General features: G+C 39.1%; 1 protein-coding gene across 4 annotated transcripts in view; it reads right to left on the bottom strand.

Moving 5' to 3' along the window:
* The window catches only part of MICU1 (mitochondrial calcium uptake 1), a 234,645-nt gene that overhangs the window by 38,630 nt on the left and 169,880 nt on the right, over positions 1-26,135 (bottom strand). For all 4 annotated transcript variants that reach the window (XM_047701931.1, XM_047701930.1, XM_047701929.1 and 1 more), the window contains one exon: positions 1,510-1,647. In XM_047701931.1, the coding sequence (XP_047557887.1) occupies positions 1,510-1,647 (138 nt within the window). The remainder of the gene's footprint in view (positions 1-1,509; positions 1,648-26,135) is intronic.

The following is a 26,135-nucleotide window of genomic DNA, read 5'->3' on the forward strand; positions in this document are numbered from 1 at the left end:
TGTTGTGGAATCAGTGTGTCCCCCCAACCACAGAACTTATACATCCACTGAAGCCCTAACCCCCAGTGTGGCCATACTGGGAGGCAGGGCCTCTAAGCAAATAACCAAGGTTAAATAAGGTCATAAGGGTGGGGCCCTGAACTGACAGGATTAGTGTCCTGGTAAGAAGACACACAAGAGAGCTAGTATGCATGTGTGCTTTCCTGCTCTTGCTCTCTAGCTCTCCTTCTGTCTCTTGCCATGCAAACAACCAAGGAAAGGCCTTGTGAGGCTATAGTTAGAAGGCAGCTGTCCAAAGGCCAGGAAGAATTTCATTAGAAATTTAACTTGCCTGCACCTTGATCATCAATGTCTGGTGTTCAGAACTGTGAGAAAATAAATTTCTGTTGTTGAAGCCACCCAGCCTGTGGTGTTTTGTGGTAGCAGCCCAAGCAGACTTATACACTGTCTCAGAGTTTTGAATATGTTCTATTTCCTTCTTTCTGGAACCCCTCTTCCTCAATTTCTTCCTATCTTCTCCTTCTCGACTTCTTTACTTCCCATTCTAATGTGTCCTCCACTCTAATAAACAGCTCCCAAAGGTCATCAATTATTACCATTTTACCAAAGCCAATGGATGTTTATCATCTTATTTTACTAGATCCCCTCTGTCCCTGTACCCTCTACTTCCTTGGCTTCAGCTGCACTACTTTCTCTAACTGCTTCCTTCCTGTGCTGTTTAAACGTCTCATGGAGGGGGTTGAGGGTGGGGCGAAAAGAACAATAAATGTCTTACGGCTTTAACCTGAATAATGTATTGATGATTCCCAAACCTATCTCAGTCATCTGAAGTAGATGTGAATATCCAAGTGCCTGTTAATCATCTCTAACTGGAGAGTCCACAGGCATTTTTTTTTTTTTTTAAGATTTTATATATTTTTTGAGGGAAAGAGAGAAAGCACAAGCAGGGGAAGAGTAGCGGAGGGAAGGGGAGAACCAGGCTCCCCGGCAAGCAGAGAGCCTGATGCGGGGCTCGATCCAGGACCCTGGGATCATGACCTGAGCTGAAGGTAGATGCCCAACTGACTGAGCCACCCAGGCACCCCATATATAGGCATCCTAAATCAAGACATCTGTAACTAAACTCTTTATATTCCTCTGGAAACCAGTCTCCCTTTTTAATTTCTCTCCAGATAGTCTTTCTGAAATTTTTTTTTTTGTAAGTTCTAAGTCCAATGTGGGGCTTGAATTCACAACTCTGAGACCAAGAGCTGCGTGCTCAACCGACTGAGCCAGACAGGTACCTCTTAAACTTCTCAATCTAGTTCACAGTGCCACCCTTTGAACAAGAAACCTAAGGGCTTATTCTGTAATCTCCCTTCTTCCTCATCCACTGCTCGTGTTTTTTGAAGCACCAGAGATGAATTAGTTATAATCTTTGCTTCATGACACTCTCATTATGGTAGTACCTTTGCAATATAACCATACCTTCCCATGGTTCCTTTTCTTCCTATAAACAAAGATACCTACCTTTCCTTCTTTGAAATGCTTCTTGAGCTGCTTCTGCATGGCGGTCAGCTTCTTGGACTGCACCCCACTGTAGGCCAGCAGCATGCCACCAAACTGCCTCTCAGTAATTTTCCCATCCACAGGGTCATGGCGTTCGAACTGGGAGAGAAACAGAGTGTTCTTGGGGTCAAATGCGAAGTATTTTGACATGGAATGTGGAATGATTGAGCTGGATGCCAGAAAATAATTGGTGGCCATAGAGACTGTTATTTTTGAACTGTAATTCTCACTAAGATTTGAAAAAAAAATAATCAGAAACAGAAGATCTGGGTTCTTATTCCAGCTTTGTCAATATTTATGACTTTAGGAAAGTCACTCAACTTCTCTGGGCCTCAATATCCTCATGGATAAAACAGAGCTGCTATAACACCTTACACCTTACAGAGCGGGAGCATCTTTGTGGGGATAAAAACAATGTTAAAACTCCATTCCAATTCATGAGTAATATTATTGGTAAGAAGTGCTTTCTGGATCATCCATGTCCCTGCTACTCAGAAATAACCTCCAAGCTAATTATGGCCCCCTGCCAGTACTTATTATAATCAATAAGGAATGACAAAGGAGGGGGATCCTCCCCCAGGAATCAAACTAGGGAAGACCGTCTTCTTGTTACAGACTTAGAGGACTGGCAGCTAATTATGGAGCAGATGGGACCAGATTGAAGGAATGTAGTAAACACCGATTCTCAAATCCCCCTGCCTTCTGGGAAATCAGTGCAGTCTCCCAGGAAATGGTGGAGGACACTGGCAGAAGCTCACTGAGCCCTTGGACAGGAACACTAGCACTGAGCGCTAGAGGTGAGGAGGGCCATGCAGAAGCTCCTCACAGTGGGAAGAAGGTGCTCTCAGACAGTGGGGAATATGCCAGAAACAAGATGTTAATGAAGGATGTCTATGGAAGTCACAGACACAAATCTCTTAAACAACTTTCACAAAACCTGCAATTATGTATGGTTAGGAATGAATGGTAATGGGAACACGATAAATCAAATCTTAGACGGTATGGCCAAAGGTGATCTTCCAACTGCCCAAAATGTCCCCATAAAACTTTGGTTTGCCTAATCAAAAGAGAAAATCCTAACATACAAAATCAGAAATGATAGATTAAAAAAAAATACAGACACTGAAGATGAATTCACTTTATAATTTTAGGCTGTGATCTTAAATCTCAAGAAATGGAAGATCTTTGGGGTGGGGAGGGACAGAGGGAGAGAGAGAATCTTAAGCAGGTTTCATGCCTAGCGCAGAGACCAATGGAGCTTGATCTTGATCCCACAACCCTGAGATCATGACCTGAGCCAAAATCAAGAGTCAGACAGTTAACCAACCGAGCTGCCCAGGTGCCCCAAGAATGGAAGATTCTTTTTTTTTTTTTATACTTTTTTTTTTTTTAAGATTCCATTTATTTATTTGACAGAGAGAGAGAGAGATCACAAGCAGGCAGAGAGGCAGGCAGAGAGGGGGAAGCAGGCTCCCCGCTGAGCAGAGAGCCCGATGCGGGCCTCGATCCCAGGACCCTGAGATCATGACCTGAGCCGAAGGCAGAGGCTTTAACCCACTGAGCCACCCAGGCGCCCAGAATGGAAGATTCTTAAGAGAAATATTAATTACCCACCCTTCCAATTGAGTCAAGAAGTAGAAAATCTGAACAGGCCAATTACCATTAAAAAATACTCTAAAAAAAAGCTAATTATAAATTTGATCAACTGGTATATTTGTAAAGTCATATCAGTTCCTCAATCTGTACTTAATATTGTTATACACTCACACATTTAAAAGGAAAGTAATGCATTTCCAGGTTTTCCCCAAAATGGCAATCAAAGACTAAGACATCAACAGAGCTTAAAAAAAAATACATAGTGTAGGATGTCTTAATTAGACATGCTTATTTACCACAAAACTACTGAAAAATCATTAAATACATTTAGATATGCAAATGGAAAGGTGAAGTATAAAGGGCATCTAACTAATTTCAGTAATATCAGAAAACTAAAATTTTCATTAAAAAATAGAGACAGGAAAGGGTGCCTGGATGGCACAGTCAGTTAAGCATCTGACTCTTGGTTTCAACTCAGGTCATGATCTCAGGGTCGTGAAATCGGGCCCCAAGTCAGGCTCTATGCCAGGTGTGAAGCCTGCTTGCAATTCTTTCTCCCTTTCCCTCTGCCCCTTCCTGCCCTCTTAAAAAAAAAAAGGAGACAGCAAAGTTATTTCAGTGCTAGCTGTAGTGTTAATGAAACTTATAAATGCAAAAATAACAAAATGGCCAAAGATGAGCCCAGAAACGAGTTAGAAAGAAAAAACAATTTGAAGATGGTAAACTATCCCTACAGTTTTATTGGAAAATAGGTTACCAGGAAATTTAAGATTCTTATGTGGCAGGGCATAATCCTATTCTCATAAAAGGGATATTAGAAAGACATAGGACATTTACCAAGTAAGGTCATGTCAACAAACATTTCTGGAATGTCTACTAGTTATCTAGCACTGTGTTAGTCATTGTGGAGTATGGAAAAGATTCAGTTTCTGTCCTCAGGAACTTCATCTAGTAGGGAGAAAAGACTTACATATGAGACACAAAATAAGGAAATATATAGTCAAGAGTGAAATGCTCTTTCAATTCTTATTTCCTTAGCACGGTAAGTTGATATACACTCATACCCTCCCTAGTGAGACTGTATCAGTGAGCAGGACCCAAGAACTACATTTTAACAACAACAACAACAACAATTTTCTGTACTATGGGCTACGAACTTCACCCATATATGACTTCATTTAATCATTTAACAACGCTATGGAGTAGATATTATCAGTTCCGTTTTACAGATGAGAAAACCGAGGCAACAGGAAGTTCCCTGTGGCAGAGCTGGGACTGCTCATAACCCAGCTCTGTTATGGGTCCAAAGATTCTTTCTCAATATCAGAGTCTCATCCTTCTAAGCAATGGTACATATTCTTTCTATGGGGTAGCCCTGCACTGTTTTAGATAAACTAACACAGCCATGGGGCTTGGTCATATTTAAAACTATTGAGAAATTGCTCTTGAAGCAAAACTTCAAAACTATTTCCAAAGAAATCAACATCGTCAATATTAAGGGAAGGCCTCTTTTTTTATTAACTCAATTACTCAATGCTTCATTTTTGTTACCCTGTCACTTCTACAGAGCTGATTAATTTTTCTGATTAAGTTTTGACAGTATCAGAAGTTTTCAGTGTTCGATTTAAGTTTGATTTATGGTTCAATTTACCACCGTGAAACAAAAGGGAGGACTGGTAAGAGTTCTGCAAGGCCATGTTTCCATCAGATATCAGGGAAAAGTGGTACCCAGGCAGAAGCTGGAGATGCACAGTTCATCGAGGGGCTTCGAGAGGCGAGAGAAACGGAGCTGTGGTCCCCGCTCCCCCAGGCAGGCTTCAACAATTTAGGGTGTTCATTTTCCTTCATCTGGGAGACTGGACAACTATGGAGAAATTCCATCTATCTGCATTAGATGAGTCTGAGGCTTTCTCCTACATGACAGACTCAAGGATGAAATGCTTCTTGTTTTTAATGTCAGCAGCAGCAGCAACAGCAGCAGTGGCTTGCTCCAGGCTTATGAAAGGCCTGTATTCATCTGCTCTCCACAGGGGCATAAGGCCTCACCTCTGTGATTTTCAAAGACAACAAAGACAACTTCCAGGAGGAATTTCCGAGTGACAATTCTAATAGTCAAATTAATATTTTTATTAATGTTCTTCTGAGGACTCAGACTTGACTTTGGGCAACGGGTTCTACTATTGTCATTATTTTTGTGGCTGGAACCTGAAAGAAACCTCTAGTTTTCTAAAAACTAGAAAATTCAGCTCCATGAAGCCCACTTCAAAGTCACTACCTGCTCTGGAATTTGATTTCAGACAGCACTTCTCCTTTTAGGTTTTTAGGCTCCTTTGAGGCAAGACTGCCTTATTTCTGAGGTCTTTTTTTTTTTTTTTTTTTTTTTTTTATTTGACAGAGAGAGAGAGAGAGAGAGAGAGAGAGAGAGAATGAGAGAGGGAACACAAGCAGGAAGAGTAGGAGAGGGAGTGCCTTTTATTTCCACTCCTGCTCAGCAGGAAGCCTGACATGGGGCTCGATCCCAGAACCGAGATCATGACCTGAGCTGAAGGAAGACACTTAATGACTAAGCCACCCAGGCACCTTATTTCTGAGATCTTAATGCAGCTGGAGGAGGTGGGAGAGAGTGGTTTTTCTTCACATACAAAACTGCTAATGGAAACTGGCTCGAACTAATGTGCTATTCATTCAACATTTATTAGCTGAAGACCTCCTACGCTGAGACTCGGGAGCTTCAAGGGCAATTTCTCAAGGACCTTTGTTGGGGTTACATTTTCACAGGCTATCGCTAGATACTGTGTGGTTCTCAGGATGAACTGTGTATCTTAAGCCTATAAAATCCTGGGGGTGCAACTCCTGGAGCACAGTGTGCATGTAATTCCCCAGGTCATAAGATTGTCTTTGGGGAGAGAGGTTATTACAAAATTATCACAATGCAGAGAGCTTCCAGCTGTATATTTGGAAGCAATTCAAATGACTAGCTTGCATTTTACTTAGTCAAACGTTGATAGAGCCTCTTATGTTCCACTTCAATAAGAAATCCCAATCTATTTGGTCTTGTGGCACAGAACATGTGCATTCCAGCACACCATCCACCATTTGTATTGCTTTTCTGTCTAGGAAGAGAGTGAACAGCTTAGCATTTTCTCTTCTGTGGCCACTATCACTTTCTCAAATGGATACAAGCTGTTGGCTCCCTGTCATTCCCTAGGGGGTTGCAAAGAGGGGCCAAAGAAGAGGAGCCAAAAAACTGTCCATAAGATTTTTCCTGGCTTTCTCTCCATATTGTGCCTTTTATTTCCACTTCTGCCCCTTGTTGAGAGAAGGAATAGCCTTTTGGAAGGACAGATGGTCTATATATCTACATGAAATGATTTAAGGAATATGGGAAGCCAGAAAAAGAAGAAAATATTTATTATGAACCAAAAAAAGATTTTAAAAAATCATAAAAGGAAATCAGTATCTACAAGTGGATCTTAATTTATTAAAGACATTTGACATTAATGTATTTCAACAAATGTAAACTTCAACCATATTCTCTTTTGTGCAGTTATTTTTCAGGAGATTTTATCTATCTCCTATGGTAAATCCTGCCCTTACACAAGTATTTCAGAATAACTTTCTTAATAGGCTTATTCTAGTTTCTGAACCACACAATGCAATTAATATAGAGTAATCTTAAGCCACTGAGATGAATACATCTGTTTTTCAACTTCATTGTATTTGTCTTTTGATTTTTTTTTTTTTTTTTAAGTAATCTCTACGCCCAACGTGGGGCTCAAACTTATGACCCTGAGATTAACAGTCACTTGCGCTACTGACTGAGCTAGCCAGGTGCCCCAAGTATTTGTCTTTTGGGATCTTCACCATGCCATTGCTGCTCCTACCAGGAGTCTCAGGACAACTGTCTGTTATGTCCATAAAAAGGCAAAACAATGACAGGCCATGTTCCCTACTGCAAACCCACTCGGAGCGCATGACATACACACTTCACTGTCTGAATGGGAAATCTGTTTCTATAGTTGGGAGGGGACATCAGAGAGCCCCAGGTCAAACTGCCTGGATTCTGAATTTTCTTGATGATTAAATACAAGATGCATCTTCACTGTCAATACTAATATCACACCAAACTAAACTAACAAACTTTTCTATTTCAAAACCAAGGATATCTTCCATTTTAAAATTATTTTTAAGTCAGGGTGGTGATCAAATGAAGTGACTAAATGGCATGAGTGTCAACTACATATAGTTAAACCAGAAGGTTAACTTTTCAGTCTGACAATCAAAACCAGAAGATAACAAGACTGATACATGAACTTATTACAGGATAGTAAAAACCAAGGTATACTTGACTGAGGGTGTCCGGGAAAAAATGCTTTAGATCTGGAACAAGGGATTTCAAGATATGGTAAGTTGGTTTCATTCTACGAAAGGTAATATATTAAAGTGACTTAGAACAAGGGCTTTAGAACCAGCAGGGCCTGGGTTGAACCCGTATTTGCTGCTGAGACTTTAGCTAAGTGGCTTACTTCCTATAAGGCTTCAAAATCTTCCCGCCAAAAAAATGGAGATAATATTCACAAGCTCAAAGTGCTGTAAGGATTAAATGAGGTATTATATGTAAAGAATTAAGCAAAGAGTTTGGTGCTTAGTTAGCATTCAATAAATGTAGCAATATTTTTATCACCATGATATCGCTTCCCAGGAAGCTAAAAGCCTCAATTAATTATTCTGTTCTTAGCAGGTGTTAACTAAGTTCAATTACTATTTCTCACTGTTCTTTTCATAACTGCTTTTGACCAGTCTTTGATTGCAGAGTATTACTTTTACATTTGAAAAGCAGAAAAAGTAAACACAACAAATTTTATTTATTATTCAACACATTAGAACAATTTCAAGATTAGACTACTTACAGTTGGCTGAATATTTATCCTGGTCATCTATTACCAGACAGAAAACGTGCATAAAGGATGTGCCTGATAAATATGTATTAAGTGAACACAAAAAGAACACTAGAACATTAATTTACAACACTGTCCTACAATTGAGAGGATTTCCTACCTGAGATGAGGGTGACCTTTCCATTTCTCCCATAATGGTATCTACTTTCATGACAGTGTTTTCTGTAAGAACACTTTTTTTTTTAAAAAAAAGGTATTTATTTATTTATTTATTTGAGAGAGAGACAGAGACGGAGAGTGAGCCAGTGCATGCACAGGCGGAAGGAGGAGACAGACTCCCCACTGAACAGGGAACCCCCAGGACCTTGGGATCATGACCTAAGCCAAAGGCTGACGCTTAAACAACTGAGCCACCCTTGAGAACATCATTCATTATGGCTAATCAGTAACCTACTTGAGTGATTATTACCTGGTAGGTGCTGTCCAGGGGACTTAACCTTATGTAATCCGCACAACACCGTATTAACGGGTATTGTTACTCTGTTTTACTGAGGAGGAAACACAGGCAGAGAGAATGTAAGTAACTTGCCTGCACAGTTAATCTGAGGAGAAATTTCCCTCTGGTCTCCATCAGAACAGTTGATTTGCTCTTATCTTAAGAGCACCATGAATCATCTTTCCTTTTTTATCTTGGTTACTGGAAGCCTGGAGTCAAATTTGTGGCCTACCTCTAGTAAGAACAGGAGATGTTTTAATTTATCTTGTTCAGAATAACCTTACTCCTGGCTTTCTTTTACCTTCTTCCTTTAGCTTTCACTTCTCAGCAAATTCTAATTTTTATCTCACTTAATGCATTTAAAAAATTTTTTTATTAAAAAAATTTCTTTTAAAAGGTTTTATTTATTTATTTGACAGAGAGAGAGAGAGAGAGAGAGAGAGAGAGAGAGATTGGAACACAAGCAGGGGGAGCAGGAGAGGGAGAAGCAGGCTTCCTGCCAATCAAGGAGCCTGATGCAGGGCTTGATCCAAGGACCCTGGGATCATGACCAGAGCCAAAGGCATACGCTTAACGACTGAGCCACCCAGGCGCTGTACACTTAATGTATTTTTTAAGGCTTTTTAAAGTCCTTTCTTGGGGCACCTGGCTGACTTAGGCAGTAGAGCATGTGACTTTTGATATTAAGAGTTGTGAGTTTGAGCCCAATGTTGAGTGCAGAGATTACTTAAAAAAATAATAGTGCTGAATATCTAGTTTTTTTTCAGTTTGGGGTCACAGTAAATACCACCACTGGGATAAACTTTTTTTTTTTTTTTTTTAATTTGACAGAGAAATCACAAGCAGGCAGAGAGGCAGGCAGAGAGAGAGGAGGAAGCAGGCTCCCCGAGAGAGTAGAGAGCCCGATGCGGGGCTCGATCCCAGGACTCCGAGATCATGACCCGAGCCGAAGGCAGCGGCTTAACCCACTGAGCCACCCAGGCGCCCCTGGGATAAACTTTTTTAGCACTTATTTTTTGTTACTGTTTTGGGATTGATCTCCAAAAATGGAATTATGAAGTAAGACTCTACAAGCTCTTTTAAATTATTAAATATTATATATATATGAAATAATATGCATAATAGACAAGTTATAAAAATAATAATAACAATAAAAATAAACACCATGAATCTCCCAGTTAACCTGAGAGAGGAGGAATTAGCACAACAGTGGAAGCTCATCTCTCTCCCTCCTGTAAGAAGTAACTACCATCTGGATTTCTCTCTTTTTTTGTTCTTTTTCTTAGTTCAAAATATGTTTGTGTCCCCAAACAATATATTATTTCTGCTTGCTTTTGTACTTCATAAAATGGTATCTTAGTGAGTGTATTCTTCCATAATTTTTTCAGTGCTATATATTTTTTCAGTGTTATATTTCTAAGACTCATCAATGTCAGTACATTTACGTGTACCTCTTTCAGTTTTATTGTTATAGATTTCTATTGTTTCAAAGTACTACTATGTTTTCCTATATTCCTATTACTCATATGAATATCTGAGTTATTATCAGCTTTTTTGCTATTATGAACAATGCTATTATGAATATTCTTCTATTAATGTCTGTGAAACATGAACGAGAGTTCCTAGTAAAGGGGCAGTTGGGTGACTTAGCTGGTTAAGCGGCTGCTCCAGCTCAGGTCATGATCTCAGGGTCCTGAGATCGAGTCCCGTGTCCGGCTTCCAGTTCAGCAGGGTAGTCTTCTCCCTCTGATTCTCCCCCTTCTCATGCTCTCTTTCTCTCTCACTCTCTCTCAGAAATAAATAAAATCTTAAAAAAAAAAAAAAGAGTTCCTAGTCTAAGGTATAGCTCTAGAAATGGAACTGCTAGCTTATGCATATCCAATTATTATTATGTTCCTTTTAAAATATTTATTTTATTAATTTTAAATTTTATACTATTTTGGTCATATTTTTGGTCTCTTGCATTATATATATTACAAAATATATATGTTGTTATTTATCATATATTATAATAAATTTTAAATATTATAATAAATTTTGATATAAAATATCAAAAGAATCTCCAATACTTTTATCAGCTATGTATAAGAGTTCCCATTGCTTCTCATCTTCAGTACTTGGTATTGTCAGACTTTTAATTTTTTGCCCAATCTAGTGTGTTGAAAAGTGGTAGGTATAAAGTCTTTAGTGCTCTTAATTCATATTACCAAATTAATTTCCAGGAAGCTATTTCAATTTACAGTCCCAGTAGTATACGTGAATACCTATCTCTTGGTATACTTGACTATATCAAGCATGATAATAAAAAATATTATTACTAGGGGAAAAATAGTAAGGATTTCATTTAGATGAGAGAGAGAAAAAGAGAGAGAGAGAGCATGAGTCAGGGGGGAGGGAGAAAGGAAGAAGCAGACTCCCTGCTGAGCCAGGAGCCCAACATTGGACTCCATCCCAGGATCCTGAGATCAGGACCTGAGCTGAAGGCAGTTACTTAACTTACTGAACCCCCCAGGCGTCCCAAATGGTAACTTATCTTAATGAATATTTCTTTGATTACTAGTGAGGCTGATGAGAATTTTTCTAACACATGGACTGGCCATTTCTAGTTCTTCCTTTGAATTTTTTGTGTATGTTCTTTGCCTATTTTTTTTTTTTTTAGTAGAAATGCTCATGTTTGTCTCATTAATTTATAAGATTAGAATACTTGCTTTATTAATATAGTTTGTTTTATGCATAGAAGTTTTACTTATTTTTTGAAATGTTTTAAATCTTTATTGCAGTGAAATGCATGGATCTTTTTCTTTATGAATTGTTTTGCTGGTTTATATCTAGCAACTCTTTCCTGGGGAGATAAGAAGCTAAGTATTGACTTATGGTTTCTTCATTTAAAGAAAAAAAAAAAGAAAACAGGGGTGCCTGGATGGCACAGTCTGTTGAGCGTTTGACTCTTGGTTTAAGCTGAGGTCGTGATCTCAGGTGATGAGATCAGCGTGATGAGATTGAGCCCCACGTTGGGCTCTGTGCTCAGTGTGGAGTCTGCTTGAGATTCTTTCTCCCTCTGCCCTTCCTCCTTGTACTCTCTCTCTCTAAAATAAATAAATCTTTAAAGAAAAAGAAAACATAGCAAAATATTAAAACATATCTCTCAATACCAACCAAAGGGATTAAATCCTCAGAACAAAAAAGATCATCAGCTTAAGTTTGTTTTAAAAAATCCTCCAGTCTGCTGACTTTGAAACTAGTCTGAATGGGAATTTAGACTAACATGGGGTGGTTTAAGCCTAATAATCTCAAGTAAATGCAGTCCAGTTAACTTCCTGTGTTTTGTTTAAAGGTATATAACCAAATATTGAATAAGGGAGAAAGCAGGAAAAAAAATCACAGTTCAGCACCAGAGAAAAAGAAGGCATAAAAGGGCTAATACACTTACTTGAAAAAATTTCTTAGGTTGTTAAAGAATAATCCATACTCTATCACCCACAATACAAACATTTATATAGTACTTACTGTGTGCCAGATCCTATTCTAAGTGCTTTCCATACATTAACTCACATGGAATTCTTAATTACACAAAATTTGTGTGGCTATTTTTCCCTAAGATAAGACTTTGATCAATATGAACAAGAGATTCTGGCAAAATTAACTGCTATTTAATATTCCAATCAATCTATGAATTTAATGGTTCCACATGGAATTGGTATATAGGATTAGTCTCAAGTTATTTTTCCTTTAAGGTAACTCTTTCAGCAAGCAGATCTTATCATATCCAATTTCTGCTTTCAAATAACCATTTTACTCTAAATCACAGCAACAGAAAAAGAAGTCTGTCTTGTGTTAATGTGTTCCTTTGAGAGTTGATGCTCAGCATTTATTCAGAGTTCAAGGACATTCTTCTTTTCATAGGAGATCACAAGAGTTTTGGAGACAATCTGACTATTGGAAAAAAATATAAAAGCTCCAATATTAGAAGATAAGAACCAAGAACCAATTGTAGTAGGAAAGCAAAGTGCTGCTTCCTTTCACTGCATGTCACTGTTTTCCTCTGACTTCATCCTTTCTTAGATAGCTCTCTGGGATCCACTGTCAAGGTGAAAAATACAACATTTTCCATACTGTTTTTGTCCTAGCATTGCTGACAGCATGTCAGCATTCATAAGACAGCTGGAGATTTAGCTTGTTCATTACTTGACACTTAATGACCACTCTACAAGACTTGATGTGCCGACTTTACCTAAAGGTGTGGCAAACTGTGGAAGACAGCAGCCAGTGTGAAAAGCTGTTAAAAAATAATGATGACAGTTAAGATAAACAATTTACTTTGGCCTTGGTGTATTCACAGTTGATCATTTCCTCATCACAGTGAGTGACTGAATAAACAAAAGTGAGTCTCTGTAAAATACCAGCAAACCAAACCTAGCAACATACAAAAAGGATTATATACTATGACCAAGTGGAATTTATCCCATAAATGAGAAGGTAGTTTAACACCTGAAAATCAATTACTGTAATATATCATATCAATAGAATAAAGACACAGGGAGCCTGGGTGGCTCAATTGGTTGGGTGACTGCCTTAAGCTCAGGTCATCATCCTGGAGTCCTGGGATCAAGTCCCGCATCGGGCTCCCTGCTTGGTAGGGAGTCTGCTTCTCCCTCTGACCCTCCCACCCCCCCATGCGTGCACGCTCTCTCTCTCTCATTCTCTCTCAAATAAATAAGATCTTTAAAAAAAAAAAAGAATAAAGATACAAAAATTTCATGAAGAAATTGCAAGAAGAAAGGAAAATAAAAAACGAAATCAAATACTTTCTAATAGCAATCTTGGGGAGAGAGGCACCAGTTTCTTCATGTTAACATTTTCATAGGAGAATATGGGTAATTTCTCCCATTATTATAATGGGAGAAAACTCTCTAAGTCAGTAGGCAGTAATCACTGGCAAATGATCAGAATATCAAAACTTGTATAACAGAGGCAAGTAGGATATTAATTTTTAGTGGGCCCCAGCATGATGTAAATTAGCCATCAACTCACTAAAATATGTAACATGTCCCCCAAGCTGGGATGAACACGTGCCTAATGCTTTTTCACAGCAATAAAATATAAACACAAAAGCCTTTCTATAGCTAGGGGAATCCAATCAATTTCAGACCTTCTATATTCCAAAGGAAACTTTCATCAGCTATGAAAGGACTTGGACTCCCTCCTGGCTCCAGCAAAAGACTTGTTTTATGTTCAGCATTTGGGTTTTTCTTTATGTTATTTTCCCTTCCTGGGAAGTTGTTCCCCTTATCTAGCAACACAAACCCTGTCCTCCACTGAACTCAATGTCTCTTCATGGCCCTGCTGATTATTCCAAAATATACTCAACTTTCCTGAGTCTTCAGAGCTCCTACAGTAGGTAAGGTCTAGATCTCATAGAAGAGTATGTTTTGTATTATACTATCCTTTATTTTTTAACAAGCCTCTATCTCTCTCATAACATTATACACTTTTTGAAGGAGCGTGTATGCCTTGTATATTTTACTGTGTCATTGCCACACAGCATGTGCTCAATGAAAATTTACTGTGTCATACCCAGATCTGTGAGCACACAGCATGTGCTCATTTATAAGGTCCCTTACCAGTTTCGTATTTATTATCTAGTAGGAGCATAAGACATGCTTTCCAGCCTACGCTCTTGAATACCTAAGGAGAGACCATGCCACTTCTTTAGAATTGGTAATTATTCTACTTAGGGTAATTTAGGGGAAAAAAAATCCTAAAGTTGCCCTTAGAGTTTGAAGGTTATGATGAGATGCGGGCTCTACTATGAAGCTCCATTTGCTTCTTTACCTGAGTGCAGTTATATACAGCTGACCCTCGGACAATATGGGTTTGAACTACACATGTCCATTTAATACACAGAATTATTCGATAAATACAGTACAAGACTGTAAATGTATTTTCTCTTCCTTATGATTTTCTTTTTCTTTATCTAGGTAGGTTCCACGTCCAACAGTGGCTTGCACTCATGACCCTGAGATCTAGAATCACATGCTCTACCGACTGAGCTAGGCTCTTCCTTATGATTTTTTCAATAACAATTTCTTTTCTCCAGCTTACTTTGCTGAAAGTACAGTCATAATATGTATAACATACAAAATATGTGTTAATGGACTGTTTTTGTTATTGGTAAGGTTTCCAGTCAGCAGTAGGCTGTTAGTCGTTAAGTTTTTGGGGAATCAAAAGTTATATGCAGATTTCTGACTGCATGCGGGGAGGGGTCCCCGTCCCGAACCCCTATGTTCAATGGTCAACTGTATAAAATTTCTCAATAATACTAGTTCACATCTAACAAACTAAAAGAAACAATAAAAATAGGTAAATTAAGCACACAGGAGGATGCAGACAAGACAGAGGATGTCAGACTCCACAGGCCAAAACAATTTGTACTCAGTTTGAAATTGTGCTGGGATGATAAATGAGGTGAGAACGGCAGGTACATTTATTCGTTCCAGTGAAAACCACAAAAACCCATCAGTGAGTTTTCCCTTCTTCCATCACTTATATTAGAAAATTACCATATCATCAGCTTGCATAAGATTCAAGCCAGGGTAGATGTTGAAAAATCATTATAGCCACAGTTTAGTCCATTGAGAAAATAAGAATATTTTTACTAAAACACACAGATCCACCAATCTGAATTAGATTAGATTGTAGTATCTACAGTCGGCTGAAGACATGTAGGAATCTTTTCATTTAGTCTTTATTCTCTAAACTTCTAGTTTGACAGCCTCTGAGAAATACTTTACGCAGCACTATATATACTCCCTGTTGTTGTTTTTTTTAAGACTTATTTTACAGAGAGCGAAAGAGACAGAGAGAATGTGCACATGGAAGAGGGGAAGGGCAGAGGAAGACACAGAGAGAGAATCCCAAGCGGTCTCCACACCAAGCACGGAGCCCCACGTAGGGCTCAATCTCATGACCCTGAGATCATAGCCAGAGCCGAAACCAAGAGTTGGATGCTCAATCATTTGCACCATCCAGGCATCCCACTCCCTGTTCTGGAAGGATTAGGATATTTCTCCTGTATCCACATCAGAGATCTTAATTATATGGCGAATATAAATGAAGCCAGTATGTTTCAGTGGCAAGAATTCAGGTTGTGGGGTGCCTAGGTGGCTCAGTTGGTTAAGCATCTGTCTTCTGCTCAGGTCACGATCTCAGGGTCCTGGGATCAAGCCCCAGGTCTGGTTCCCTGCTCAGCAAGGAGCCTGCTTCTCCCTCTGCCCCTTAACTTGCTTGTGTTCTCTCTCAAATAAATAAAAAAATCTTAAAAAAAAAAAAAAAAGAATTCAGGTTGTGCAGACTGACTTGAGTCTGGTGTTTCTTGGTCACCACCCGAGCAATTTATGTAACCTTTCGAGCTTTGGTTCCCTTATTTGTAAGATTGGTGTAATAAGTACTTTCCTCTTGGGATTATTGTGAGAGTTAAGTCAGATAATGATTGAGAAATAATCACCCTAACTTTCTTTCTGAAGATGCATTTACTTATATTTTTTATATTTAATACCTCTAAACTCAGTATACTTTTACAATTGATGTTGGGTAGGCAACAGCTGCGACGTTGTCACTGGCTGTATGAGTACGTTACAGTGTGTAGAACAGGGACCCATGGCTCAGAAGAAAATCCCAGGTAGCAGTGCAGTGTTCCTTTAAGAAATGCTGCATTACTAATGCTCTTGAGAGCTCAAAGGACAGTACTGTGTGGAAAAACACAGATTTTCAGTCAAAGAGAAATTTAGAAGTGTTGGACCTGAATATGATGAAGTTTCAGACCAATTTATTTTTCATAATTCCTTTTAATGTGTGCACAAGAGTGACACATAATATATCTTAAGTTACAGGAGCATTTTAATGGATATTAACCAATATTTTTGGTGTAAAGAGAGCATTTTTATCATGGTTTACTTGACAGCTTTTTTTTTCTTTCTTAGTGGCACATAGAATCATGGTCTCTCTTCCCACTGTTGTTTTTTCTTTTTTTCACTGTTTATGTTTTAGATTCCATGAAATATGGTAGTACCACACCCACCCAGCACCTACTAAGAGCAGAATAAATGTCAGCTATCTGTAATAGTATTATTAGCAACAATAAATGTCAGCTACAAATAATAATTGGGGGTCACACTTGCTTCTGTTAACTTCAGCTCTACTTAAAGAGAAATAAACCTCGTTCTCTAGAAAGACAATACAGAAAAGAAATGGAAAAAGGAAAGAAAAACAGTTCAGTGATTCTCTTAACTCTCCTTTCTACTCTCACATTCACATTTTGCATGTTTATGAGGAGGAAAAGCAGCAGGAGTGGAACTAAGTTTAGGGCATGAAAAGTTAAATGATAAACTCTATTTTCCCATTGAAACTGGACTTAGACAAAAATTTATGGAAATAGGAGCTGTAAGAATAAATTATAAGTCCTGTAGTTACTACATATGGGATATAAACAAATGGACTTAGGGATAATAATGTACAAAATATTTCCTATTCATTCTCTTATTTGAGTCTCATAATTACCCTTGAGATAGGTATATTAGCTATAGTCTCCACTTATGTAAAAGGAACCTGAGATGTGAAGACTACAACACAGCCTGGTAGATTTAAAATTACTCTACATGGAGGGGCACCTGGATGGCTCAGTTGGTTAAGCATCCAACTCTTGATTTCAGCTAAGGTCATGATCTCAGGGTCATGAGATCAAGTCCCACATCAAGTTGTACCCTGGGCGTGGAGTCTGCTTGGGATTCTCCCTCTCTTCCCTGCAAAATAAAATAAAATAAAATAAAAAATAATAAAATAACTCTACAAGGATGTGTATTACTGGCATGATTACAGTCATGACAAAATTGCATAATATTGTTTCTGGAAAAAAATGATTTAACAAAGCCATGACCAGAGGCTGATATTAAGATCACGTAAGTGTACATATTCCTAATAAATAGGAAAAAACAAAACAGGTAATTTTAAGTTACACCGCCAGATTATACTCAAGAGGAGATAGCATCGTAAATAGTTATTAGTTGATGTTTTCTGTAAGGACAACATCCAGAGACACAAGATACGATAAAAATCAGATGACTATATTATTAAGTGACGTCAAGAAAAAGTACAGGGCGCTTTGGAAACATCTAATATAAAAATGTGGTCTAATTTGGGTTTGGAAGATGGTGAAGCAGGGAAGACTTCCTTGATTGAGTCAGGAGTAACTGAGCTCTGAGGTAACTAGCAGAAGGGAAAGGAGGATGAGAGCGTCCAGGCAAATCAACAGTAGTAACAAAGGCCCTGAGGTGGAAGACTGATTGGTATGAGATGAATTTGGAGGAGGCAGCTGCAGAGCTCAAATAATACCGAGACTCTAGGCATGGGTTTAAATCTTTATTCTAAGAAGGACAAGGACAGCGAGAGTGGCTATCGTAAGACTAGTAAGGAGGCAACTGAAGTAATCTAGGCAGAAGATGAGCGCAGTTTGGACTAGAATGGTGGCAGAGATGGACAGAAGTGGTCGGACGAGATGATGTTATTGACAGTGACTCAGGAGTGGGTGTGATGAAGAGATATGGGCTTAAGTAGGTTCTTTCCTGATGAAGAGATCTGGACCCAATTAGGTTCTTTGTTGCTTCGCACACATTTTTCTAAGTGTGTGATTCTAGCTACGTGCAAAACCTATGGTTGCTTGGCCTTCTTGCTGCTTAACCCTAAGCCTTTACTGAAAGAAAGTCAGATGACTCCTCATTTCTGTCCAGCAGGTCTTGCTCTTGCTGGTGCTGGCATATTGTTTACATTTGAAATTATACTCCCTTAAATATTTAAATTACTTTTAATATCTTTCCTTCTTGGGGTCCTATTAGATTTGAAACACCCAATACATCAATGTGAATGGCTAATGCAAGGTAACAGGGGCCGAGGCAACTATTAAAGAAGCTGCTCTTATCATCTCCTGTAGCTCCCCAAGATGGCAGAGATCCCCCACTTTCAAGGGTACTTAACTTGAGGAGCTAGATGTAACACAGGAGACAAAGATACTACTATTAGTTGGTCATTCTCAATTCTATCCCTTTACTACAATTCAAATAGTTACTTCCTCGCCTCCGGCTGTCACATAGCTGGGCAGCAACAACAAGCCCCAAATCACCTAGGGAGGATACATGCTGTCCGTGGCTTTGCAGTACCAGTAAAGACTACAATCATAAACCAGAGGCCAAGCTTACTCCACTGCTTTTAGTATAAAGGCAGAGAGGCAGTTAACCGTTATTTTCGATCACAGCCATCTCACGGAATACACTAAAATTATGCCACCACGGTAACATCATGGGGAAAACTGCACATTGTTCTATCATGTATTTACCAGCAAATACTGGCAGAGAGAGGCAGGCATTTCAAATATTTGAAGCTATCTAGGAACTAGGGTTGGACTAATTATACTTAGCAGTATTCACTTATCAAGATGATGTAGCTTTTACTCTGCTCTAAGGATCTGCCCTGTTGAGCCCTCTGGCAGATGGATGTGGTGACTACTGAAACATCAATGTGAGAAGGTGAGTCATTTTGGATGACCTCTATAAAGCAGGTTTAGAAGGGACTGGAAACCTATGCCCCATTTTGCTGGTTTGAAATTAACTATGTTTCACTAAGAGAATAGGCTCCCGGGCACAGTTGACAAAGTAGATCTAAAATCTGATTAGCTTTGGTGAGTTAATGATTGCACATCCAAATAAATGGACTTAGTATACTCACTGGATCAACCAACCCCACAATTTATTATTATTCTTGGACAGAAATCGAATATAAAACCACAATAACATCACACCTGAGGTTATACATACTCACAAGTGAGGAAAACCAAAGAGATTGCTCCCCCAGCTACCATAACCCTGTTAGAGCATAAAGATATATATTTAAAGTGAACTATAAAACTTAATTCGAATCCACAGAGAAAAAAAAAAAATCCCTCATAGGTTTTCTGAAGTCAGACTGAGATAAAATCAGTAAACCAACCAGTATAATTTCCCGAGCATTACAAGAATCCCAGTCATTATTTTAGATCCAAATTTTAAAACGAGTCTCCGTCAGAGTCAACCTGATACACATTTACTTAACACAAAATGCCAGAAGTTCCTTGAAAACTCTAGCTCAATTTGAGGTGATAGGGGAATTCCTGATGGAGAGCAGACTTTGTTCCCATTTCTTTAATTAGTATCACAGATGGGTAAGATGAGAGATTACACCTATGTGAATAGGTAGAAATTATGTAAAAGCATAGCTAGAGAGTAGCTACTTCCTGCTTTAAAAGTTCAGGGATGCCTGGCTGGTTCAGTCAGTTAAGTGTCTGACTCTTGATTTCGGCTCAGGTCATGATCTCAGGGTCGTGAGATCAAGCCCTGGATTAGGCTCCATGCTGGGTGTGGAGCCCGCCTAAGATTCTCTCCCTCTCTCTCTGCCCTCTATCACCCACTCTCTCTAAATAAATAAATGAATAAATGAATGAATAAAAAAAATAAAAGTTCAAAGTTCATCACACTTAAGAAATGAACATTTTCAGACACCCAGAAGGCTAACACTAAGTGACACATTATCTAAGTGTTTTTATGTGTATCATATTCTATGTACCAGAGAGTAAAATTCCTTACATCTTGAGTGAAAAAGTAATCTGTTAGGCTTTTAACACACCACCATTATGTCAGTGGGAATTTCCCAAATTGATTATAAAATATCATGGAAAAAATTTATTCTCATAATAGATACTGAATTAGAGAGTGATCTTTAAAGACATTTTCCTTAAATTGAGGGAATAAATTTATAAGCATGGAAACTAAACACATCCTAATGCTTTGGCCATAAAGTGAGATTTATTTAAAATATTCAATACTTCTGCCACTAATGGGAGCAATAAACCATGGTTTATAGCATAAAAGGGACTAAACCCCATTCTGTGGGGAAAAAAAAACTGAATCCTGAAGTTTTAGGGGAGCCCTCCTCATCCATTCAAAAGCTACATAGAAGAAGCATTTCTCTGGGGATGGAGGGGCCTGGGATAGGAATACAGCAAGCATTTGCATGGCCTGGATTGCAAGAACATGTGGCTGGGTGTCTGGTGAAGCAGAGACAAACTATTAACATACAGTGCTTGAATAGTCCTATGAAGCAAGGGAAAGGAATCAGGCTGCCACTCTGTTCACTAGATTCAAAGCTAATGAAACACGGGGAAGACTGGGGTGACCCTGAGCAGTGCCAAGTGGTGCAGACAGGCAGGAAGGCATCTGAAAATAAAATCACCATAGAGCTGAAAGATAAACTGGTGGGTCAGCCTCTACAATGAGCCAACTGCTGGAAAAGAGTGCAACAGCACTGTGTCCATGAGACAGCATGACTGTTGACAGCATGTCACTGGAACTGTTTTTGTCACAGCCCTCCAAAGGCCAGTCTTATCTTCTGGGGAAGGTGGTGAGTTTATACGTGTGGTAGTCTGTATAAAGATGTCCCCCTGTGTTCCCCAGGTCTTCAGAATCATGCTCTTGCATAGTCTCCACCCATAAATTTAGGTCCAGGATGGGCCTTTGTGGCCAAAACAATGCAGCAGAAGGGATGTCACTCCGGAGAGTAGGTAAGAAAAGACATCTTGGTTCCATTTTCTCTCTCTTGGATCACTTGCTGTGTAAGGCGCCAGCTGCCATGTCATGAGAGCCTTCTGACAACATCCACAGAGTGAGGAACTGAAGCCTTTTGCCCACAGCCGTGTGAGTGAGCTTGGCAGAGGATCCTCTAGCCTAGTCAGGCTTTTAGAGCCCTGTAGCTTGGGCTGACGGCGTGACTGCCCCTCAGGAGAGACGGCCGGAACCACCCAGCTAAGCTGTTCTCGGATTCCTGTCCCTTAGAAACTGTGTGATAGAATATTTCTTTTAAGCTGCTAGGTTTGGGGATAATTTCTTAGGTAATAATTGCTAACTAATAGAGCTGTAAAGCTCCAGTTTTGGAGAGAAGAGGTTAGAAACTATCTTCTTACTTTGCAAAACCACTAGAGCTTGAGCAGGTGTTTACGCTAGCAGTGGCAGTGACACCAGAGCTGAAGTTGCAGAATCAGACAGGTTACCTCAGACAAGAACAACCGTTAAGTTAGCCCTATGAACATTAATTCATCCCAAATGTCATTTGGTTATACAGAGAGAGAGAAGAGGGAGAGGGTTGGGGAAGGGAGGGAGAGAAGGAGAGAGAGGGAGAGACAGAGAGAGAGAGTGAGAGAGAGAGAGAAACAATTACCACAACAAAAAAAGCTACCAGATGGGGAAGGTAATTCCACTACAGCAAATGCTTCCAGAACTTCTCAGTTTTCACTTTGCCAACTTTAACAGTACAGAAAATCCATGAGAACTACTGCTGTTTTTAAAGATTTTATTTGAGAGAGAGCATGCGTGCACAAAAGAGGGGAGGGTCAGAGGGAAAGAGAGAAGCAGACTCCCCACTTTGAGAAGGGAGCCCAACATGGGACTCGATCCCAGGACCCTGAGATCATAACCTGAGCCGAAGGCAGACACTTAACCGACTGAGCCACCCAGTTGTCCCCCTGAGAACTATTTCTACACAAAAAGGAAAATATAGTACATTAATACTCTTAACAATGATGACAGAGATACATAATTCCGTATAGGATGTTCAATAAAGAGAAAATGACCAATCCTGTATTCAAGGGAACTACTACAGTTTCCGCCTTAATTTCTGGCATCATGCTCCATAAATGTATCTACATAGAAATATAAAAAAAATAATTAAACATCTCATGAGCAATATTTCCAGCACAATGAATTCAACACACCTCACTTATTTTTCTAGTTGGATACAATGTAAATCACTGATTTGGGATTACAAATCAAATCAACCCAATGACTATGAAGTTGGCAATTTCCTGGAATCTTTTCAAACTTTGAGGGCAACGAAGCTGCAGAAAATATCAAGATGGGCCACTGGCCAGAGATGTCAGGAAGCAGAGGTCACCGGTCTTCCCTTACTTCCTATGCTGATAATGGAAGAAGTGCAGGAGACACCAATAGTCTGTGGGAAGGTGCTCTGTGAAGCAGCTGGACACAAAACAGCTCAGCAAGAAGCAGGCAGCCATGAAGGAATAAGGACATGAACCAACCACCCCAGAGCACATGGTGGGTATCAGGCATTGCCCTGGCTGATTCCTTATCTCAGGAAGACTTCCTGACAACTCTGTGAGGTAGATATTACTCTGACTGTACATTTGAAGAAATTAAGGCTTCCAAAGTCAAAGTGTAAAATTTAAAACCCAAATGACATCACTGTATACTGATTATTCTTTGGACAAATATTTACTGTGCACCTACTGTGTGCATACCTCTACTGTTGTACTTTTCTTCCAGGGCTGTAATAACTGTCTAATTTCTAGTCTGATTGTAACTCCTTCTATTCAGGAACTAACTGCTTTTGTACCTAACCTAATGTCTGGCACATACCTAAGGACTCGCTAATTTTGTGATTAGTAAAAACAAAAACCCAAGCCCCCAAACCCCAAATGTTACATTTTTTGGCTTTATTTTTCTGCTAGGTAGACAGGATATGAGATTTCAAGGAAAGACTGGTAAAGAAAAGGGGCATCCTAAAAAAGATGTTTTGGCATTACTTTATTTGGAGGCTTTTTTTAATGCTAAAAAAATGACTGACGTAGCTTGTACTTCATTAGTCTAAGAAGCTTTAATAAGAAAAACCATTCATGCTAATGTGGTAGATTTGATATAAAACAAATGAGGAGAATGTGGATGGGGAGGGAGAAAAGGCATTCTACTATAATAGGAAAAAGGAGAAATAAAGGAGACTTGAGAAAAAAAAACTTTTCTATGCTGTTAACTGAATTCGGAGGATAATAACCTGATGTAATATATATGACCCAAGTGGCACTTGCTTGGAGTCTGAATTCAACAGGCTGTAATGCATTATTTATTCACAAATTACTGCAAAGCTGGCTCTGGTTCCTAAGACATTGTCTAGACTCCTCTAAGGCTGAATGGCAGGCTAGAGGCTAAAGTTATTTTTAAAAAATCTCCTTTTCCTCTAAAAGAGAAAAAGATCTATTAGAGTCATTTGAGAAATTAGTTTAAAGAAGGGTGGAGAAAAAGGACAAAAAAAGCTTCTTTTTTTTTTTTTCCTACTCATGACTACAACTGTCATTCTTTAAAGCCCTAATTCTTTATATTTAAATGTTCGTGAATCCCAAAGACTGCAATTCTGAAAGGCCTTTGTGGCTGAAGATGGCTCGAGGAGGAAGAAAAATGAAAAGGCCTACTCAGACACCCTGCCCATCATTTAGTCCAGATTTCTTCATTCTAAGTCTGGGTCAGAGGCCAAATTTGATCTGCCCTAGGGCCCAGCTAACTGTTGGAGAAATCTGGAGAAAGCATCTTTTCTTATCCTGCCCCCTGCTTTCTGTTTCTTGATGATCTCTAGAGACCTGGACTTGAGGGCACAGGGCCCCTTTCCCAAAATGAGAACATCCTGGAGACACATTAATTTCAGCCTGGTTTGGGACGGACCTGATAAGAAAGGTCATTTTCTCTCTCACCCTCTCCTGGCTCCAGTCCCAGTGTGACTCAGGGCTCCCCTGCCTCTTCTCATCTATCCTACAACCAGAACAAAGGATGAATAAAAATTAACCAACCTATTCTTCCTATAGAATGAATTTTGACTAGAGCTGACTCAAATATTGTGCTCTTCACAGACTGATCTACATGTCCCCTTTTATACTCCCACTGCACCATAAAAATACGTCTGGTCCTGTACTTTTAACTGCAAAAATCGGTGGTTCATTCGTCTCACCTTTGTAAGCTTCTTGGGAGAACACTGTTTTGTTCATCTCATTTAGTAAAACTCCTAGAAAGCTCATGTAAGTTTTAAGAGCAGACTCTGAAAGCAGACTGCCTGGAATAAAATCTCAGCTCCTCTTTGGGCAAGTTACTTAACCTCTTTGGGCCTCAGTTTCCTTGTTTGTTTAGTATTGATAATTATAATACCAACCTCATACCTTGTGAAAATTACATGAAATATTGTACATAAAGCACTTAGAATAGTGCCTGGCTCAATGGTAACCTCTCAAGAAATGTTGGCTAGTATTTTCACTTTACGTAGTATGTACTCAAACCTTGGTTAAAATACGTCATATTGCTAGAGGTCTATATCCAAGAGTACTGTGGCTAGAAGGATACATACAGATTAAACAGTGACTATCAATTCACACAATTATCTTCTTTCATACTACTTCTCATTTCACTATTATTGCATTCAACGCTATTTTAAGAATTCCGTTGCGTACAAAACGGGGAAGTATCACTGCATTCTGAATTCCAAATAACTGACCTATGAACTTTTGATACCTTGGTACACAGCTCATTCATAAATTGAGAAGCATTTGTGTTCTACTAAAAGATGGCTGATAAGACTATATGAATGACATACTGAGGAACAATTTCCAGAGAAAGAACAAATCTTCATGATTTATTTGAGCTCTGTCTTGCACCCAGTTTAAAATTAACTTAGAATATAAAGCTAAAGATGTTGATGATAGGGGTGCCTGGGTGGCTCAGTGGGTTAGGCCTCTGCCTTCAGCTCAGGTCATGGTCTCAGGGTCCTGGGATTGAGCCCCGCATCGGGCTCTCTGCTCAGCAGGGAGCCTGTTCCCCCACACCCCCCGCTTGCCTCTCTGCCTACTTGTGATCTCTCTCTCTCTCTCTCTCTGTCAAATAAATAAATAAAATCTTAAATACATATATATATTGATGACAGGAAAAACCTGGAGATTTCCCAGCATTGCAAAGGTATCACTAACATACTGACTTTGGAATCCTAAAGCTAGCTGCAAATCAAAGAAAAATATCAATCTCTAACAGTTTTCTGCACTTCAATTACCAATCCAAAAGGTCAGATTCAGAAGTGCCAATCAATGCCTTTTAAAAGTCATGTCCAGGGGTGCCTGGGTGGTTCAGTTGGTTAAGTGTATGCCTTCCACTCAGGTCATGATCTCGGGATCCTGGAATCAAGTCCTGCATTGGGCTCTGCTCAGTACGGACCCTGCTTCTCCTTCTGCCTCTGACTCTCTTTCTCTGCCTCTCATGAATAAATTAAAAAGTCTTAAAAAAAGAAGAATATCTAAACGTCATGTCTAGAATCATATATTGTAAGCAACAAAGTATCACTCTTAAAACATTTTCCTTCATTCTCCAAAAGATATGAAACAAAAAAAGCACTATTTTGAATGCTTTCTACAGAATAATTATCAAGGTTAAATTTACAACATCAAGGGAGCTTTATATCACCATGGACATTCTACCATACCTAGTATTTTTAGTCTAATTTCAAAGCTGAAGAACCTATAAGCCACAAATGATAGCAAACTTGAGTTACAGGGTGTTAAGGGAATTGCAGGAAATTAAATCAGAGCTTGGTTTTGGGTTTTGCATATCTTCTTGTTAAATTAATTCATCCTGAGAGCTACCTTGTTCTCATCAGAACAAAATACTGGACCTACTTCATGATGTGTATGGTACAGAGAGAAA

The sequence above is a fragment of the Lutra lutra genome, chromosome 14 (genome assembly GCF_902655055.1).
Source record: "Lutra lutra chromosome 14, mLutLut1.2, whole genome shotgun sequence".
Classification (NCBI taxonomy): Eukaryota; Metazoa; Chordata; class Mammalia; order Carnivora; family Mustelidae; genus Lutra; species Lutra lutra.